Genomic DNA, 21,654 nt, shown 5'->3' on the forward strand with positions numbered 1-21,654 from the left:
TATCTGAAATCCTCATTTCATAAAATGAAAAGCTGTCCAACAGCAAAAATAGGAAGAATTTAATTGAACATTAGAAGAAATGGAAATTAAATACATACATCTTTCTGGAAAAGTCACCCCATCCTGACATTTTTTCATGCCACCGTGAACAGGGACACTACCTTATGAACTCAACAGTGGACCAAAATATAGGAACCATTGTTCAGTACCATAGTGTTGGTAAATACCTGCTGGAAGGTAATATAAACATTGATGCGCTAGATTAAAGGGGTAGCTCAGCTAGATCTTTGAGAGTATATGATGTACTGCATATAATATATACATATATATAAAAGCTATTAAAGGCTCTTTAATTCATTACACACATATTGAGCACCAATTTTATATCACATACTTATTGTGGCTCTTAGAATGTAAAATGTGCTTGAATACAAGTATAATGAAGACTAACAAAAATGTGAAGTATAGACAACAGAACAAAAATCGAGAACCTGCATTATATTTGCTCTGCCTCCAAGAAGCCTCACGCCTCTGGGCATTTGGCATCCTATAAATGGGCACAGTAAGACATATTTGTCTTTAAAAATCGAATTTATTTTCACCATTTTACTTAGTTTTCAGAATATCTGAAGAATCTGAGGTAAACTATAAGAAACCGATAATGTTTGGAATTTCATCTGTGGTTTCTCAGAGTACATATTCTCACTGCAATAGACTTCAAGTGTTCTTCCTTAAAAGCTTCAAAATGGGATTCTTAACATTAAATGATTTATTGAAGTAATCTTTGAAAGTATTCCTAGTATCTCCATCTACCCATCTCCTTTTGCTGATAAGAAAATGGTCCTCCAGATGTGAAGGGACTATATAACTAGTGGTGGTTAAGCCTCCTGACCTCCAATCCCTTGCTCTCCACACTGTCTGACTAAGCTTTCTTTTGCATTTGGAACACACACATGTGTGGTGCATTTTAATCTTCCAGAGCATTAAGGCATGGTAAGGAGGCAGCCTGGTTTTGGAGAGCAGAGGTGGCAGGATACAAAAGGGCAGGTGACCGCAAGGCTCAGGGGATTCTTGTTCTGCTAATCACTTGTTCTACTTGCCCTACTGCTCCTAGCCCTGGTGGCCCTTCTCTGCTCCTTTGCCCTTTCTAATCCCCACCCTCTTGTCCTCTTGGCACTAGCCTGATGGGACTGATCAGTGTTTTGATGGTGGCTTTGTGTGCTGTTGACCTTGGCCAATCAATCTGACCTTGTATTACCAACTCTCCCTCCTTGAAGAAGAATGACACAAATTGAAATGCTTGACTCGGGAGCTCGAATATAGTGCAGCTGTTTTGTCTGGCATAGTATTTTTAAAAATCAAAACTGAATACCTTTATACTAGACCCACATATTCCAATTTGTTGTACACTCTATCATTGCCTCCTGGATTAGGTCAGCCTTTTCAATGGATTTCTCAGGACTGGCTAGACCCTGAAAGCCCTTGAGTAGGCTACTGGTGGACTAGCATTTTCCTGACAGACTCTGATAGGCAGATAAGGGTTCCGTTGGGTAGAACTCTCTCATTTTCAGTTTCCTGTGAGTCTCTTTTAAATCCAAAGTATACTGTAGTGTTTTCCCTCATTGGTCAGAGTTCAGCACTTCTGTGGCCAAAATCTAGTGCCCCATACTCCCTGGAGAGTGTGCACTCTGGAGAGGGTCCAAGGGCTCAAGTGAGAGGGTAGGTCATGAGAGCAGTCCATAAGGGAAAATGGATCAAAGTAACCCAGTTAAATGCATTATTGCGTGTGCTTGAAGTAACAAATTACTATTAGCACTCTGCTTTTCTGGCGTACATGTCTAATGTAACATAAGAACCAGCAGTATTTGGTAAATCACTGAAAGGTACCCTTATTTGTAACAGGATTCCCTTGGATGCAGGACTCTGGAGAAGGTACAAGTTCAGGCAACAGTATACTTCCCCTTTGCCCCAACATGACTTTCTCTCCATTTCTCTTCCAGGTTGCCAACTTGGCCTGTTCCATTTCCAACAATGAGGAAGGGGTAAAATTAGTCCGGATGGCAGCCACCCAGATTGACAGCCTGTGTCCCCAGGTAAGCCTCATTCACTTTGTTTCAAAAGCCCATTGGTGGCCTAACACTCGGGGCCCTCTGGTCTCTCCCTGCCTTGCTTTGTCATTGTCCCTGGGCTGTTTCAAGATCTCTCTCTCTCTCAAAAAGAATTTCTAAGTGCCCCAGTCTTCAAAACTACTGTGGTAATTATTGTGTTTTCCACTCCTATTGACTTTGTTCTGTTTGGGGCTGTCATTTAAATGCTCCGTATCTATTTATCTTGTCTCAACTAAATTCTAACCTTGTACATGGAGGACAGGAGTTAGCTTTCTACTACATCTGCGCTAAGTAAATACAACTTGTCCAGGAAACACTTTTTGAAACGTGAGGCTGATGACTATATCTTAGAAACAAAAACAAAAAACAAAGCAAATGAAAACACATGGTAGTTGATAATATATTTCATCTTTCGTGTTTTTTATTATCTTTTGAACCCTGACAACCCTATCTGTAGAAGCTACAGTGTCCAGGGTTTCAATGTGGCCTTTGACCTTCTTGTTTTTTTTGGTGGGCTTTTTTTGTTTTGTTTTGTTTTTTGTTTTTTTTGAATAGTGTAGTCAGTGTGTTTCTGGATATTTCTAACAAATAGGTCATCAATGCTGCTCTCACACTGGCTGCCCGACCACAGAGCAAAGTTGCTCAAGACAACATGGATGTCTTCAAAGACCAGTGGGAGAAGCAGGTCCGAGTGCTGACAGAGGCCGTGGATGACATCACCTCAGTGGATGACTTCCTTTCTGTCTCAGGTAATCATAAATTGGCCTCTTCCAAGGCAGCTGGAGGAGAACAAGATTAGGAGTATCTTGCAAGGGTTATAGGTCTCTGTTTCAAGTGGTCTTCTTGGCCCTTTGAGCTTTCACTCATCTCTGCAAATGTGATTGGAATATCCTCTTAGAAAGTCTTCTTTTGTGGGCACATTATTTCAAAACACCGAGTCAAAGCATTTGAGAGGAATACACAACTTCCCGATGAAAAGATCGGCAACCTGGAAAGATTATTTAAGGAGACGTAGGCTCCTTTTTTAGTTCCTAGAGTTTTTAAAGCAGGTTGGGTTGGCATACATCTGAATAACCCATCTTAAAAAAGGGTATGGTATGTGAGATTGGTTAATCCTCATAGTTTGTATCTAAAAAATCAAAAAAGCAATCAGCCGAATTTGACCATGTTTGAAGGGGTCATTTTTTCCAATAAATGAAGTTACCCTGGTTTATGATAAGGCAGGTAGTCGAACATAACACAATTAAAAAAGAAAAAAAGGCAGGTACAAATACTTGTCACTTCATGTACCCCACTAGGAGATACTTGGGAGCCATTGAGGTTTTGAATACTTATCTGTGAGGATGTGTAAGGAAGTTCGAGAAAACCAGTAGAACGAGTCCTCACTTGAAATTTTAACTTCTTTCTTTGTAGATGAAGCCAGACTGAAGGATGCTAGTGTATTTGAATAACTGTGTAGTCAATTTGACCTTTAATGGTACTCATCAATGCTGTTTCAAAATTGGGCTACCAGCCAGCAAATGGGCTTTTTTCCAAATACATTTGTCCAAACACATTTGGCACATTTTACGTAAAAGAGTCTCTGTGGGAGGAATGGGAGAGGAGGTTGCTGAAAACATCAGCCTCCTTTGTGAGGCATTAAAATAATCAAGTGACCCTTGAAAATTAAAATTGACCAGATATTGACTCTACCCACAGGTAGACCAAGCCTTGACCAGGGCCTGCCTATCCTCAGCCACCTGAGGCCTGGGACAGAAGGCATCACAGCAGTACTGGTGGGATCCAAGCAGAAGGGACCCTGACTGCAATAATTTAGAAGGAATTTCCGGGGGATGCATATCCTATTTGGAGATTTTGTCTAGGTGCAGTCTTTGCTTCTCTGTAAGAAACAGACGACGGGTTCCTACTGAGGGCTTCTGTCTGAAGCTTGTCTGAGAGCAGCAGAGTCAAATCTTTAGGTCTGATGGATAATGGAAAACCCAACTTTGAAACCATGGAGAGCAAGAGAAGGCAGATGGGAAAAACGAATGAACAAGTGTTCAGTGTCTATAATTTACCTGACTCTGCTGTTCGCTTTAATTCTTACCAAAATTCTGTAAGATAGGTATTAGTATTCCAGGTCTTCCTTTGAGTAAAATAAGTCACCAAGGGGGTAGGTAATTGGGCAGAGATGGTGTGAAGATCTAGATAATCCTCTTTTTCAGAAGCTACGTGGGTCTCGGTGAGTCAAGATAGCAGGGAATTTCTTACGGCACATCTAGCTTTCCTTGTTAGTGGTTCTCTTCCGCCCACCTCTGGATCCTCATTCCACACTCTCTGATTCCTTTCAGAAACCCTTCTTGTCTTTCATTTCCAAGGTGCGATGTTTCAGTGACTTTTCAAAGCAGCTCTTCATTTAAATATACCCGTAGCTGGGAGCTAGCTGATAAAGAATTCAATACGTTGCCATTTCTGAGATTAGCTTTGACAATGGCTGAGTCCTAACCCTGTAAAAGATCATCTGAACAGTGCATCTCCCGTGCAGTGCTTAGAAATTATTGAGATAGGCATGCTGGGAGTTCGGATGGTGGGGAATAAACGGGTGGTCACCTCTTGTATCTAGTCAGTCTCTGCCAGATGACTCTAGTGGCCCCCAGACAGGGCAGGGGTTCCCCCTCACCAGCCTCAGGTCTCACAACAATCCTCTTAGCCCCTGGAAATTTGCTTCTGTCACCCCTTTTGCCTGCAAATGAGTAGAAAATTTGCCTGGACTCCCTTTTTCAAAGAGGAATCATTTCAGAACTTAGAAAGTTCCCAACTTCTCCTTTTCTTAAAATACATGTACAAAAATTTCTGAAGGTAAGGAAGAGCAGGGTGAGGAGGTCTTATCTCAGACTGTTTCCATTTGGAAAGCTTTTTCTTAATTTTCTTCCCCCAGCCCTGCCTCTTCACCACGTTTCTCCCTGCGTTTCCTTTGTGTATCTCATTATTACCAGCAACAAGGAAAGGCTTTGGCTTCTGCTGATAACACTGTGCAGTCCAACCCCAGTGGTACAAGTGCCACGGCAGGCCATGACAGGAAAATGAACAGGTACTGTCAGGGAGCCAGCCTTGGCCGAGCCTGCCGGAGCATGCCTTTGGAGTTGACAGTTGGAGGTGGCAGGTACCTTTCCACAGCCGGGCTTGACAAATAATAACACAGCCCGCCCGGTCCTGCTGGTAGGCTATGGATACGACCCAATTGTTGGGGAAACTACTTCTCCTCTCCTCTCCAAGCTGAAGCCAAAACATTTGCATCAGTAAATTGCAAGTTTGGCCCAGGAGATCTTTTGGAATGGCATTAATGACATTTTATGTATCAGTTTCTTCTAAGGGGAATATCTGTCCTGGCAGGAAACTGTATTTAAAAAAAAAAATAAATAAATAAATAAAAAAAAGGCAAAGATCTTTGTTTTTAAAAGCCTACAGTTTTGGGGCGCCTGGATGGCTCAGTGGAAAAAATAAAATAAAATAAAATAAAAGCCTACAGTTTTGTTTAGTTCATGCTACCTGAAACTGTGTCCTTGAGTGCTTAATCTGTCCATGTGAAATGCAACAAGTTGGAGGAGTAATGATGCTAGCTATTAACATTACAGGAGCAAAACCAATTTTCAGATGTGGCCTGGACTCGTAAAAAAGTGAAATGGCTGTGTTAGGACACTTAAGTTTTTCCCACTGGGTAAGAACTACAGTTTTTAATAGTGTTTTAAAATGAGTGTCTTCGCATTAAGCATGTGACAGTTTAATTCTTGGGTTTGGTTCACATAATAGCAGGCATCTAAGATCTGAAGAACAGATAAACAGAATCCCATAATGTCCAAGCATTTTGTTGTGTTTGCCTGTTGTTTTTCTTTTAGCTCCAGGTCTTGAGTTTGTGAGAGTTTTTAAAAGGAACCAGTGAACTTTGGTTTTGGATTTAGAATCTATACCTTTTGTGGTTTATAATAAATGCTCTGGTCATCGGTGATTTTTTTTAATAACAAAATTACATCTTTTCTGAAATAGTAAGGTTGAAAAAATTCAAGCTAGCTTACTGCAAAAAATATTGCAGTAAAGTGTTTTACGCTATATTTAAAAACCATGCTTCCTGTCCAGGTGTGACATCCAGAGAACCTGAGGGGTTTTTCCCCAGCCATGGAGCCCTCTCTCTTTATGCTTCTTATTTTTCTACTGTATTCTTTTCTAGTTGGGACAGTATTCCTGTTTTTACTTCCTGAGTTCTTTCTCTTAAAAATCCTTTAGGATAAAAATACATAGTGGTCTCCTTTCAATAGATATGTTTATTTAGTGCCTTTTTCTTTGATCACCTGCAGTGTATAAGGCACTGTCAGGAATGAAAATATGAATGAAGGACCGAGTCTGCCTTCAAATAATTCACTGTACCTCTTGATCCTAGACTGGTGTGCTTCCAGATTTGTGGGTCCCAGACTTTGAGGGTGGAGGGAGAGAAGGAGAGGAGAGGAGAAGTTATTACAAGGGGTGTGGAACTCTCTCTATATACTATGTGGGATCTTTTGATCAACTAACATGTCTGTATGAACAGGTCCTGTTCTTTCTCAAATACATTGTTCATATTGAGCTTAATAAAATGCAAATCTATTTTGAAACATTCCAAATCCTAGCTTTTACATATACACCATCCGCCAATATAACTACTATCGTGAGGGAATTGTGATTCATTTTTCCATAAAAGGGGTACCCCAAAATGGAAATGCTGGGAAATGCTGAGTAAGCTATCTTAGCAGTTAAAAAAAAATTGGTTAAGAAAAACTAGTCAATAAATTGTAAAATTTATACTTTAGTCACATAGCGTGATTAACTAAACTAACCATTGCACAAATTAGTTGATTTGGCTAATTAAAAGCAATGCTTTTGAGATCTGGATTTCCAGCTTCTGCTAGCCTCTTTCAAATATGTATCCTTTAATCTATTAAAGCATATTTTTTTTCTGGTGTCCTAATTAACCTAGTTGCACATTTCTAGTTTGGGAAATAGGTTTTAAAGAAAAAAAATACCATTTCATTTTAAGATATTAGGTTATGAGTGGGCTTCTTAGAATTAAAAAAATTTTTTTAATCAACTCTAGGGAGATTATTAGGATCTAATATAATTAAGACATTCCTTGGGAGAAGGGGGTGGGATTATGGACATTGGGGAGGGTATGTGATTTAGTGAGTGCTGTGAAGTGTGTAAACCTGGTGATTCACAGACCTGTACCCCTGGGGATAAAAATATATGTTTATAAAAAAATAAAAAATTAGAAATATTAAAAAAAAAAAAAAGACATTCCATCTCGGTTCTGCTTTCAGAATAGAGATGGAATCTAAAATTCAATCTATAAACAATGTGTGAAAAAGCAGTAGTGTTGCTGTCCTATTGTTTTAGAGAAAGGAAAAATAGCAGATGGATACATGTTCTTGACATGCAGCCCCTTCTAGTTGCTTGCTTTGGGACAAGGGCACATTTGAATCCTCTGAAGAGATCCAGCAGGGCCATAAGCCAGGACTTTCAAAATCAAACTTTTGTATTTGAAACCCTATATTAGGTTTGAATAAACCTTTTACTCAGGTGTCCTTTTAAGTGAGTTTGTTTGACACAAACTGGAATCTCAGAAAGCGGTGGTTTTTAGAATTCCTTAACCAAACTGAAAGCATCTTAAAGTCTGTATTTCTACAATTGTTTCTTTTTTTACTCGAGAAAATGTTAGCATTCAAGAAGTACTACTTTTTGTGAGTTTTAAAAATCTGAGTATTAAAATTTTCCATTTTTTCCATTGTATTTTCTGTTTGAAATTAAAGAACTGGAAAAGGTAGAAATCAGAAATTCGTAGTGGCTTGAATGAGGAAATCCTCTTGAAACAGAGGTTACACTACGAAAAGTTATACTTTGCAAGTTTTTGCCTAGGGTCCTGAAGAACAGATATTCCTTCTGAGTGACTGATTTAATGAAAGGAGAGATCCATGGTGCAGACTGGTGTTGGCTGAGTACCTTCCCCTCTTTCCTTATTTAGAAATTTTTAAAATTCAGAGCCAGCCTGAGAAAATTCTCGAGATAATTTCTTTAAATGCTTTATTAACTATTTATTGAATTTTTTTAAAGTTACCAGGTTACTTAAGATTATTTCTTACTTGTTCTCTTTATTTATAGTGTGTGTGTGTGTGTATTTTTGGCTTAAGTTCTTTTCTTTCCATAGAGCACTAAACTTTTTCAACATTTCCTTAGAATTCTGTTTCTAAAGAATGTTCAAGGGGCATAATTATAGATCTCACTTTGGGCATAAAAAATACAAAATTGCATATGTGCAACACCATGAGGGACCGAATTGCACGTTTTCTCTATGCTACTAGAGAGTGAAACTTGCCAGCTTGCCTGACTGGATTCTACTTTGGGCAATGAGGGAGAATGATCACTGACCTTGACTCTAATCTGAGGGAGACAGCCACAGACTGGATTATATTTTAACTGTGGAGAATACTGTCATCCTCTTCATCTGGTCAGTTTTCCTATTGCATATACCTTGTGCATGACATGACATGAAAAAACTGATTAGGTGGTATTGGTCATTTCAGAGTTTCCCTTGAATGTCTTCTTAATAAAAACATGATTAAAAAAAAAAAAAAAAAACCAAACATGCACCCCAAGCTTGTTTCTGGTCATGTTTGGAAATGTTTCTGCCTGATCAGGTTGGCTTCATGTTCACTGCCACAACCACTTTTTTTTCCTTTTTTCTTTTTGTAAGATTTATTTATTTGAGAGCGAGAGAAAGGGTGAGAGTAGGAGTATGAGTGAGAGCAGGGGTGGGGATGGTGGGGGGGGCAGAGGGAACGGGACAAGCAGACCTCCTGCTGAGTATGGAGCCTTCCCCAGGGCTGGATCCCAGGACCCCAAGATCATTACCTGAGCTGAAACCAAGAGTCATTGCTCAACTGAGTAAGCCACCCATGCACTCCTGCCACAACCACTATTAAAATGCAATAAATCTCAGATATTGAAAGGATGGTGTTGGAAGTATGATCCCCAAGCCCACAGCATTAGAATCACCTGGACACTAGGTAGAAATGCAATTTCTTGAGCCCACCCCAGGCCTACTGAGTCAGAAACTCTAGGAGGAGTGACACCTTGGCATTCTGTATGATGTTGGGAGCCTCGGGCTTATGCTCAAGTTTGAGAACTGCTACTGTAATTATAAAGTATATTCTTAAAATGTCATTGCAGTGTTATAAGGTATGTATTGAGATGTGCAAGGTGATGGGTCAGGAAGTTGATGACTTGCTCTTAGGTGGCTTATTAAGTGTGTGAATGGTATAAAATCATGTAAATATGTTTGTATTTCCTCTGCAGAGAATCACATCTTGGAGGATGTGAACAAGTGTGTCATAGCCCTCCAGGAAGGGGATGTGGACACCCTGGACCGAACTGCGGGGGCCATCAGGGGCCGGGCAGCTCGAGTGATACACATTATCAATGCAGAGATGGAGAACTATGAAGCTGGTGTATATACTGAGAAGGTTCTGGAAGCTACAAAATTGCTCTCTGAGACAGGTAAACAGGGATATTAGATACAACCAAAATGTCAATGCCATGATTAATTTCCATATTTGAATTAATCTTTTTTATTGTCTTTTATAAGCCTCTGTGCTTCTGAACTACATCTGATCATAACAGGGGAACTCTCATTTTTTTTAGTTTGAATTTGTATAACTTTAGCAGAAAAACAACTTTATTGCTTTGCATGTATATACTACTTTATAGTTTTCACCTGTGATCTCCCTTGATTCTCACAAGGGTCTTATGAAATAGGTAAATTTTTAATTATCTCTGACTATGGATATGAAAGTGGAGGTTTAAATGACTCAAGAGACTGGAAAGAGGTCGCCAGTCTAGAAAACAGTGGCGATGTGGTGGAAACTGGGAATCTTGAATTTGAAACCATTTCTCCATCTGTTTCTTGAGAAGACAGGACCTTGAGGAAGGAGAAAGCATAAAGCCTCTTGATAGTATCTGGATATGAAATGCTCGAAGGGGTAGTAGATGCCAGGGGTCAGAGTTTGAGTATGTGCCTTGCTCCTCTAAGAAAGCCTTCGATGTTCTGTTCTAGAGTGCATGCTGTCCACTAGGGGATTCCAGCTGTGGTAGTCTCGGGTACTCGTGGGAGCCGGTCATAGCTCTCTGGTGCATTGGGATGGAGAAAAAAGGCTTATTTTCACTGAGTTAGCAGAACAGTCCATCCCTTTGAATAGTTGTGTCAAAGACTGCCCGATTTTTAGTAGTTTTTGCTCTAGATAAGAGTCACTGGGCTTCAGACCTTTTCTCAAGTTCCTAATACTATGTGTGTGTGTATGTGTTGTCAGGGGGACCAGTGGTTAGAAAGTTCAGGGAAGGAGAGAACACAAAGGGTTAGAAAAAAGAGAATTTAAGCTTGTTTTGGATGGGGATGGGAAACGGTAATGAACGGAGTCCTATGTAGGCACACAAGGACCTCTCCTCAAATGTCAATTGTGGCCTTTCCTGGTCTGTAGATGGACTGTGGAAACTATTAGGATTTAAAAAACAAACAACAAAAAAACGTGTTTCTGAAAGGTCAGATAAAGCAGTGTTCCAAGTTCTACATAATACAACATGTTAGTTAAAATAGGTTTCCTTCTACAGGGAAAAAGGTTATTTACAAAGACATCTGTAGATGTTTGTTAGTCTGAAATAGCAAGGAAAAAACCAGCAATAAACGTGGACCTCAGATGCTCTCTTTGAAATATAAACAGAAAGGGAATTGAGTATCATCACAACAGAAAGAGTACATTCAGGGATTGTTGCTCTTGAGAATCATCACAGATTTCGGATTAGGAATAATAATAATGATAATAAGATATATCTGCATTTTAATTAGTTGAAATTTAGCACTGTCTTCTTTCAACGTGGCTTGTCCTTAGCATTCAATAAAGCAGCACAAAGCAAGCCCTACAGTTTCTTTCCTCATTTGGAAGAATTAAGAACAGGCATTTTATTCTCCAACATAAAGACTTTTTTTCTTCACCACCACCCCTTTTTTAAAGAACATTATATTTATTATAATGAGAGAGAGAAAGAGAGAGAGACAATAGCTAGAGAGGGAACACAAGCAGGAGGAGTGGGAAAAGCAGGCTTCCCGCCAAGCAGGGAGCCTGATGAGGGGTTCTTCATTGATCCCAGAACCCTGGGATCATGACCTGAGCCAAAGGCAGCCGCTAAATAACTGAGCCACCCAGGCACCCCTTTCTTCACCCTTAAGAAGACCTTGCATTTCTGTGGCTCTCAGTTTCTGGCCCCTTAGTATTCTGTTAGGAAGTCTCAGCTTATACCGTACATTGGCCACATGGCAACCCTCCCTTGGGTCTGACCCTGGGGAAGGAGTACCAGAGAAGGTGGAAGGCATGAAGGCAGGACTGTCAGCGCATGCCGGCTCATGACTGGGAGGCATATTCATTGTAACAAATGAAAGGCACAGAGGGTATGGCCAATTTACGTGTGACTTTGTGCACACCAAGAATTCATGCATTGTTCAAGAGACATTCTGGAGTTGTTTTTGCATTGTATTTTGGGCTGCTTTAATGAACAGAAGGTACGGTGCCCATTAGGTCAAAATCTGCTTAAAGGCAAGGGCAGCATGCTTAGTTGATTGAGCTATTTTTACATAATTTTCACTCAGACTCTTGGAATGTAAATTTTCTGGGTGATTTTCATTTCTTTCTTATCTTTTCTTTTTCTTTCTTTCTTTCTTTCTTCTTAACAACAAAATCAGTGAAATATGAAACAGCAATCCATCCAGGATTGTTGTTGTTGATCTAGATTTTTTTCTTATTTGTTTACTGTCAGGGCTTTTAAAACTCTCATTTCAACCCTTCCTTTCAGTGACTAAATACTCTGGGGAGTTAACTAAAGATACCTTTGTGATTCTGATGTTCACATACAGTTCTTAATTGAACAGAGAAGTGGTACAAAGCTTTTTATATTTTTCAAGAACTATTGATGGTAACTAGGGCAGTCATCAGGTGGAAGAGATGGAAATAGTTTCTACACAACTGTAGTTGAACATACAGAAATATGTATCAAGGAAAAGTAGATGTTGGTGGGCTCAGAACTAGAATATACAATGGATATGCATTCTTTGGCTTCTTTACTCAGGTTTTTCTTTCCTAAATAGAAACAATATTGCTTCTTATGAGTAGCTACACAGGTTGTCAAAGAAATGAAAGCAAAAGCTTGAGCTGTTAACTCACTCATGCTAATGAAAATTGCTGGGACTGTCCTAGACACTTGGGGGTTGGAGGGAGAGGGTAGGAGGAGTTCTGCAATTGTGGTTGTGAAGTTTTGTTGAATTAGTCTACTTGTCACTGTCTGGCTGGGCTATGGAGACCTGTGTCCTCAAAATAAAACTGCTATATATATCTTTAATATCCAGATAATGCTTTGCTTCTGATATATATATATATATATATATATATATATATATATATATATATATATGAAGCATTATCAAACTTCGTTCTGAGAGTGCATTTTATTTTGGGGCTAGAACACAGGGGTAGTGGGCACAGAGGGCAAAGGTGCCAAAAGGAAGGGGGAAGGAAAGGAAGAGGAGTCCAGAATATGGAAGATAAAAAAATACTGTGTTTTCTTCTGCCTGTCACCATCTCAGTTTTATGTCTGTGTTGTTATATCCCAGACCTTAAGGCAGAAGTTCTTAATCTCTGTACTACTGACCTTTTAGTTGAGGTAATTATTTCTTGAGGGTGGGGAGCTGCCCTGTGCCTTGTAGGATACCCAGCACCCCTGGCCTCTACCCACTTGATGCTTGGAGGACATACTTTCTTCCCCATTCCAAGTTGTGACCATCAGAAGTATCTCTGGACATTGCCAGAGGCCTGAAGGGTGGTCAGAATAACCTCCATTCAGGATAGCTGCTCTGAGGGAGAGAAATATCCCTAAATAGGGACAAGTTCAAACAAGGCAAAATGGAGCTTATGTACTGTGACCATAGGATAAAAGAAGCGAAGGGGGTGGGGTAAGAGAAGAATTACATATGTATTACAAAGAAGAATCTAAAAAAGGGCTGAACATTCCAAGTCTTGACTAGACCAGACTTTGCTGCTGAAGGGGTTTGCAAACATAGGCCAGCCCCCGTTTAGACATGGAAATGTTGCCAGGAAGGGCCTCTGCAGAAGGACTCCCATTTTACCACCTGGCTGCCTTCTCAGAGTGGCTAGAAATTGAAAGGGATCCAAAGAGTGACATAACAGTCTGTAGCTGATTTTCCATGAATTACTTGACTTTCTCAGTGAAGATAGTGTTTTGTTGAAGAGTGCTTTTGGTGTTTTTATGAATGCTGAATTAAATTTGAGAAAATAATTTTGTGGCTTATTAGTATGCTAAAATCCTACGGCAACATTATATAAAAATTTACCTTTTTTTTTTTTTAAATAAAACTATTGAGGGTGATGAAAACTCAAACGTGGTCCACTTTGGACCCATTAAATACTTACATAGCATATTTAATGGGCTCTTCAGTAAAACCTGAATTCTAACAAATTCCCAACAACTTGGTAGTAAACACATGCATGGTTGACCAGACCCATCTCTAGAGATCTCATTTACAAGGTCAGATTGCTGCAGAAGGTTGGGAGGGGGGGTGGAAATACATTCAGTCATAGCATATTTAGGTATATAAAGAGTAGCTTATCTTCACTGAATGGATTATATTGAAATGTCGGTTTTTTTTTTTTTTTTTTAGACTTTAATTTTTTTTATTTTTTATAAACATATATTTTTATCCCCAGGGGTACAGGTCTGTGAATCACCAGGTTTACACACTTCACAGCACTCACCAAATCACATACCCTCCCCAATGTCCATAATCCCACCCCCTTCTCCCCAACCCCCTCCCCCCGGCAACCGTCAGTTTGTTTTGCCCTATGACCCAGCAATTGCACTATTGGGTATTTACCCTAAAGATACAAATGTAGTGAAATGTCGTTTTTTTATAAATTGGATATCTGATACAAGTTTGTGGCAGTGTGAATGTGGTTAGGTTGAGAGATCTTTGAATTCTGCCATCAGTTCCCTTTTCAGAGGGTACGAATAAAGAGGGGTGAAAAAAAGAGGAAACAGGAAAAAGTATTTTAAATGAAGACTTCATGTTAGTGGGCACTCGATATGTGGAGATTAAAATTCCAGTACTTTGGAGAACATGTGGTCCAAACAGATGGTAGAGTTTTCTTTTTCTTTTCTCTCTTTCTTTTCACTCTCTTTCTTTCCCCCTCTCTCTCCTTTTTTTTAAATTAAAACTATTTTTTTACAGCAGTTTGATGTTCACGGCAAAACTGAGGAGATAGTACAGAGAACTCCCATGTACCCCTAGACTCCATACATTCATAGACTTTCTTATGATCAGATACCCTACCAGATTAGTACATTTATTACAGTTAGAAAAGCTGCACTGACACATCATAATGGCCCAATGTCCATCCTTTATCATGCTGTTCACTCATGTTATACTTTCTGTGGGTTTAGACTAACATATAATGACCATTACACTGTATGATAACATAATGATGGATATCTTCATTGCCCTAAAAGTCATCTGTACTCCACCTATTTATCCCTCAACTCCCCCCCCCCCCATCCATCCTTCACCCCTGGCTCCACTGATCTTTTACTCTTTCCACAGTATTGTCATACAGAATGTCATATAGTATATTGCCTTCTTAGTTTCTTTCCTTCACTAAATAGAGATGGTATAATTTTTACTTCTATGCTTTTGTAAAGCTTTCATAAGAACAGAGAGGAACTTTTTACACCATTTCTGTATATTTTGCCTAGAAAATAAAAGAGGATCAGCAAATAGAAAGTACCAAAATTGGAAATAGTAATGGGTGGTAAAGCTGTGTCAGTACAACGTAGTTGAACAAATGCAGGTGAAGAATCAGAAGAACTCCATTCTTTGACTTCTGGCAACTAACTTTAATGTTAAACTAGTTGATGCCTGGGGGCCACAGCTTCTCCTATGTGGCCTGATAGTTTGTCATTTGAGGATGGTCAGTATCACTGATTTTTAAATAAATGTGTCACTGTTTCCTGGCTTTCTGGTGACTGCACCAAACAAGGGTAGTTGTTGCCCATGAATCCTCTGTTTGAACTTTCTACTTTATCCAAACAGGCATGGTTATTATTTTCCAGGCAAAACACATCCATGCCGGCTCTACTGTCCTTCCTGTGATGTTCTCCATTTCTTTTTTAAAAATTAACATCTTGTTTTATTTTTCCCCTCTTCCCTTATAATCCTCTGCCTTGTTTCTTAAATATCAATATCAATGAGATCATATAATTGTCTTTCTCTGATTGACTTATTTTGTTTAGCATAATACCCTCCAGTTCCATCCACATCATTGCAAATGACAAGATTTCTTTTTATGATGGCTGTGTAATATTCCTTTGTATATATACACCACATCTTTATCTATTCATCTGTTGATGGACATCTGGGTACTTTCTATAGTTTGGCTACTGTGGACATTCTTTCTATAAACATTGGGGTGCAGGAGCCCCTTCAGATCACTACATTTGTATCTTCGGGATAAATACCCATTAGTGCAATTGCTGGATCATAGGGTAGCTCTGTTCCCAACTTTTGAAGAAACCTCCTTACTTTTTACAGTTGTACTCAAAACCATAAGATACCTAGGAATAAATCTAACCAAAGAGGCAAAGGATCTATACTCCAAAAACTATAGAGTACTCATGAAAGAAATTGAGGAAGACACAAAGAAATGGAAAAATCCATGCTCATGGATTGGGAAAACAAATATTGTTAAAATGACTGTGCTACCCCCTAGAACAATCTACACATTCAATGCAATCCCTATCAAAATACCATAAACTTTTTTCACAGAACTGGAACAAATAATCCTAAAATTTGTATAGAACCAGAGAAGACCCCGAATAGCCGAAGGAATGTTGAAAAAGAAAACCAAAGCTGGTGGCATCCCAATTCTGGGCTTAAAGGTCTATTACAAAGCTGTCATCAAGACTGGATGCTATTGGCACATAAACAGAAACATAAATCAATGGAAAAGAATAGAGAACCCAGAAATGGATCCTCAATTCTATGGTCAACTGTCTTCAACAAAGCAGGAAAGAATAGCCAGTGGAAAAAAAGACCAGCTCTTCAACAAATGGTGTTGGAATAATTGGATAACCACATGCAAAAGAATGAAACTGGACATTTCCTTATACACAAAAATGAGCTCAAAATGGATGAAAGACCTAAATGTGAGACAAGAATCCATCAAAATCTTAGAGGAAAACACAGGCAGCAACCTCTGTAACCTCAGCTGAAGCAGCTTCTTCAGTGAAGACACGTCTCCAAAGGCAAAGGAAACAAGGCAAAAATGAATCATTGGGACTTCATCAGGATTAAAAGCTTTTGCACAGCAAAGGAAACTGTCAACAACACCAAAAGGCACCAACAGAATGGGAGAAGATATTTGCAAATGACATATCGGAGAAAGGGCGAGTATCCAAAATATATAAACAACTTACCAAACTCAACACCCAAAGAACAAATACTCCAATCAAGAAATGGGCAGAAGACATGAACAGACATTTCTGCAAAGAAGACATCCAAATGGCCAACAGTGAAAAAGTACTCAACATCACTTGGCATTAGGGAAATATAAATCAAAACCATGATGTTCTCCATTTCTTCCTCCTCCTCTGTGCATTGATTTTGTACTTTAAGACATGGCTCATTCTCAGTTGAAGACAACAGGGAATTGTGTCAGTCTTTTGATGTTTAGTGTGTCAACTTCAGTGTGTGCCTCAGTGGTCCACAACTAGGTTGTCTGTTCCTAGAGACAGGTGTTTCTGTAACTACTGAGAATCTAGAGCACTGTTACCACATAATTAGCATTTAATATACATAAACAGAATGAATATATGAATGAATATAAAATGAATTTAAAAAGCTAGGACATAATGTTTCATTATCTTTCAGTAGAGCATAAGTCCACTAGCAGCCTCTGGCTTTCAGCTCAAGATTCCATGACAAAAAGAGATTTCCTTTACTCCCACTTTGTACATAGCAAAAGAGAGCAATCTGCTTGGCTGTTTGGGGTATGCTTACTCTACTTGGACTGATCTCTGTTGCTAGTGGGATTAGGTTTTATGACTGAACAGATCTGGAGGGCATGTGTATCCCAGTGGCTGGGTTGTGGAGGGTATAGACAGAAGAGGTAAGATCAACATCAGAAGGAGGTGGTAGGGACAGCTTCTTGGGAAGACAAAATATTAGATATTGTGGAGAGAAAAGGCTATTACAGTCTAAATCGCTTCCCCATGACAGACTTTGAAATTAGATTATGAAAATAATGAATTTCAGCAGAAGCTGTAATGACCAAGATTGTTCACCCTAGACATCATAATATCTTTTAAATGCATTTTAATATAACCCTGACTATTGGTATAAGTTACCTTATTTCTCTCTGAAAGGTCAAAGTGATTAGGATATGCAGGAAATAGCTTATTTTTTTGGTGGTTGTGGTATTCGTGGCGGTGGGCAGTCAGAAGTAGAGGAGGAATGTGAAGGAAATCTCCTCTATGTAGGAGTCCTTCCATAGGTGACGTGTAGTTTGTCTCCATGCCTTTTCTGTATGACCAAAACCTACATACGCTAGATATTTTAGGGATCTGGCTGATGTGTTTTAATATCTATGTTTACTTTATCCTGAAAGCAAATGCAAAGTTTCTGGGTGAGAGAACAAGCATACTACTTACCATGCCAGTTTCCCATGCCTCATTGTCCCTTTTAAGGCAACGTGGTGAAGGCAGGTGAATTCCATGCCCTCCAAAGAGGCCCTTTGCTAAAGAAGAACCACACAATTATGTATCTGGGAGCTCCTCTAAGAATTGGTGTTCAGCCACCCCCTTCCCCTCCTGAGAGGTGGAGAGAAACCTTTGTTCTTTAATGTTAATGATCTCCCTCCCAGAAAGGCCCCCCTACTTGTTCTAACCCTTTGGGTTATAAATGAATGTTGCCTGCTTTTGTTCCCCTTTGAAATGGGAACACAGTTTTCTGGGGAGATAAACATGTAAATCTCTCTCCTGGTCCTTTCACTATTTTAGGACTGCTACTGAGTCATGTTTTAAACCAGTTTACTAGTCATTTTAGCTCAGAAAACTCTGGCCAAGCAGAAATGTGAAAATATCTACCCCACATTGGCGTGTTCATAAGTAACGTATTCTGCTAGAATCAGACATGTCCAGCTCTCTTGGCCTGAGGGGCTGAAGAGCCATAGGAGTAGGTGCAACTTCAGAGAGTAAGAGATACTACTGTAGGCTGATAATAAACCTCTAATGTGGAAGTGGAAATGGGATAGGGTGGCCATAGAAGGGCCAATGATTACCTATTCATGTGCCAAGAGTTAGCAACATACTGCAACAAATGGCATTTTGCTAGGGCTTATTTGTCAAAGTAAAACCAAAAGGAAGGATATTTTAATTCTGTATGATTCACATTATGGTTGTAGAATCCTAGAGGCTGCAAACAGCGTGGTACTTCTTTGTCACTTGAAGAGCATTAAGGGCCTCCATGGTAGGAGCAGTGGGGGGGCAGGGGGGCTACGTATTTATTCTAGCGGTGCTAGTGTTGGTGTCCGCAAGAATTGGTGGCCAGGATATATTTACTGTGCACAACTGAGGCAGTAAGTTCCCTTCACCCAGATTCTCTATCCCATCAGTAATAGTTGTCTGAATCCTACAGAAGAGGAATATGCTGACAATCACCTGTTTGGGAGTACATATGATATAGCATTGGAATAGCCCAATTCCAATTCCAATTGGTTTGGAAAAATAGGAAGCTTTGCTTGTGGACCCCTGAAATAACAGATGGCCTGAAATAACAGAAGGACATAAGAACTGAAATTCTGTTTATTCTTGTCAAAGTGACTCTGAAGTAATCTCCACACCTGATTTGCCTTTCTGTATTTTACCTGTTCTTGAGCACTAGCTGGATTCCTCCTTGTCAGTGAATTTCTCTCTCTAACCACACCAGCCAGTCCCACCTGTGTTCTCATTACTCCTCTTACCTGTGTCACTTATTAGTACCTACCACTCACCGCCCTGTGTCGAAAACTGTTTCCCCATTTTTCTCTTAATGTCACTATCTGCTCTCTGTCTGTATTTCTATCTAGATAAATGTATTTGTGTATTGTTTCTGAATTAAATTTTAACCCCTTGAGAACTGAGAGTACCTCTTCATTTCTTCCAGGCTGATTAGAGTTCAAGGTCCAAAATTTTTTTTTTAACATAAAGGAAAAATATAATTAACACTGTAGAAGAATGCACATAGACTGGAAAAATTAGCACTGGCCAGGGTGCTGCTTATTTTGAAGTTGTACCCTTTTAAAAAATTACATGCTTAATGATCAAGGTCAGAATCTCAGCAATTATTTTATAACATCTTAATCCTTTAAGTCTCACTGATGCCAAATTTAACTGTAGTTCCCAGGTTTGGTTTCCACAAACACTGTAAGCTCAGTTAAGCATCCTCGTGTTCAACTCTTTATTCATTTCTTAAGTTTCAGAATTAAATGTGCCATCCTTCCCTTTTAACTTATAAACGATTTGTGATTATTTTTGAAATGCTTATTTTAAAATATAAGAACTTTCCAAGCAAGCGTTTTCTTTCCCTGGGGAAAGGAACTTGTGTCTAGACAAGAGCAGATGGATGCTCCCTGGTTCTCTTAGGGTAGTTATCATGAATGAAATGCAGAGGATTTTTTTCTCCCCCCTCCTTCTCCTCGGCATTCCTTTTTCATCTTTCATCAAACAATTCAGCTCATGGGTTATGTATGGCCTTCTGGAACTTGAATTTGATTTTGATGTTTGAAATGTACATGATAATTTTCCAAACATGAATATATGAAAATGGCAGCCTGTACGAACTCCCACAGAGGAAACAGATGACGGAGTCTGACGAAAGAAAGTCCAGGAATACACACGGGAATGGGGGGCGGGGAGAGGGGAAGAATGCACATAGATTGGAAAAATTAGGACTGGCCAGGATGATGCTGATGGCTGTCTGGAGAGTAGAAACAGCAGACAAATAGTCACCAAGGAATAAGGAGCCGATGAAACTAGTCATCTTTTGTCTTTGCTCCTAGTTTCCAATGCTCAACATCTTCTAACTTGTTTATGAGTTATCAAGATAAAGCATGATAAAAGCTAGTATCACTGGTCTGGCCCTCTACCGCATTTCAAAGGACATCGAAGAATACTTCATTCAAAATTCATATTCAGTTAATCAATTAAATAAAATAGTGGCATAAGTTTGAGATAGAAGGCAAATACTTCCACAAGGATATTAGATTAAGTTGGAGGTTTCTGTGGGAAAAAATGAGGTAGAGAAGTTGGTTTTTATTTTTTTCCAGTTATGAGCTTTTTTATTAAGTCTCCTAACTTTTTTAAAGATTCCCTTTCCTTGTAGATCTGATGAGGTCATAATGGATACAGTGTTTAACTGGTCTTCTTGGCAATCAAGGTAAAGTGGAAAATTCTAGGCATGAGTATATCAAATCTTGTCCTGAGGACCAATTTCATAGGAAATTCACTATTAAAAATGTAAAACCATCAGAAAGATGATGTGGTCCTGCCAAGGAGAGAGAAGGCATAGAAACAGGGAAACTAAGTTTTCAAGATAAGTTATACAAACTTCCCAGTTAGACATTTTAGCACTATTTGAGTATTATTTTCAGTTTATTTTGTTTTCACAAAGCCCACTTTTTGGTGATGAATCATGTAATTGTACCTCTGTCCAGAGGAGACCAGATGATTTTGCCTGCTTAAAAATAAAGAAGAAGGTATGTGGATTAGTAGATACAGAGGTTCATAGTATGAGGATGATAACTTTAAGAGCTTGGTTTACTATGAATCTTACATACCTAGTATGATGGTATCTTGTATATATTCCACTTTTTTTGTGCCTTGAAGGCAAGATCATACTTGTTTTATTTGTCACTTTATTCCCAATGGCTAAGTACTGTCAATGTTTATATATAAAATTGTATACAAAAATTTTTGAGTGTATTTTCAAACCTTATATAAAACCTAAGGAACAGCTATCATCCCTGTTTAAATTTGAGTAAACTGAGGTTCAAATTGGTTAACTTGTGAAAAATCAAGTATCAAGATTCATTCATGCATCTTCTTGGACCCAGTAAATATCCAGAAACCTAGCCCAAGCATAGTTGCTGCAATTGAACAAGAGATTTTAATATTTCTGCTATGCTTACTGATATTTCTACTTCTGCCATAGCACTTTATAGTTACATAACACTTTATAGTTAGCTATTACTATGTAACAGATCACCCCAAGCCTTAATGGATTAACATTACAATCATTTATTGTCTCATAGTTTCCATGGGCCAGGAGGCTGGGTACAGTTTAGTTGTGCACCATTGCCTCCAGATCTCTCACAAAGATTCGGTCATCCTAAGGATT

The 21,654-nt window shown here is 39.1% G+C and overlaps 1 protein-coding gene across 6 annotated transcripts in view; it reads left to right on the plus strand.

Annotated features, from left to right (window-relative positions):
• Positions 1–21,654, plus strand: part of CTNNA2 (catenin alpha 2) — a 1,142,447-nt gene that overhangs the window by 998,485 nt on the left and 122,308 nt on the right. For all 6 annotated transcript variants that reach the window (XM_059188197.1, XM_059188196.1, XM_059188200.1 and 3 more), the window contains 3 exons: positions 2,001–2,093; positions 2,701–2,857; positions 9,468–9,668. In XM_059188197.1, the coding sequence (XP_059044180.1) occupies positions 2,001–2,093; positions 2,701–2,857; positions 9,468–9,668 (451 nt within the window). The remainder of the gene's footprint in view (positions 1–2,000; positions 2,094–2,700; positions 2,858–9,467; positions 9,669–21,654) is intronic.

Source organism: Mustela lutreola, chromosome 9 (genome assembly GCF_030435805.1).
Source record: "Mustela lutreola isolate mMusLut2 chromosome 9, mMusLut2.pri, whole genome shotgun sequence".
Lineage (NCBI taxonomy): Eukaryota > Metazoa > Chordata > Mammalia > Carnivora > Mustelidae > Mustela > Mustela lutreola.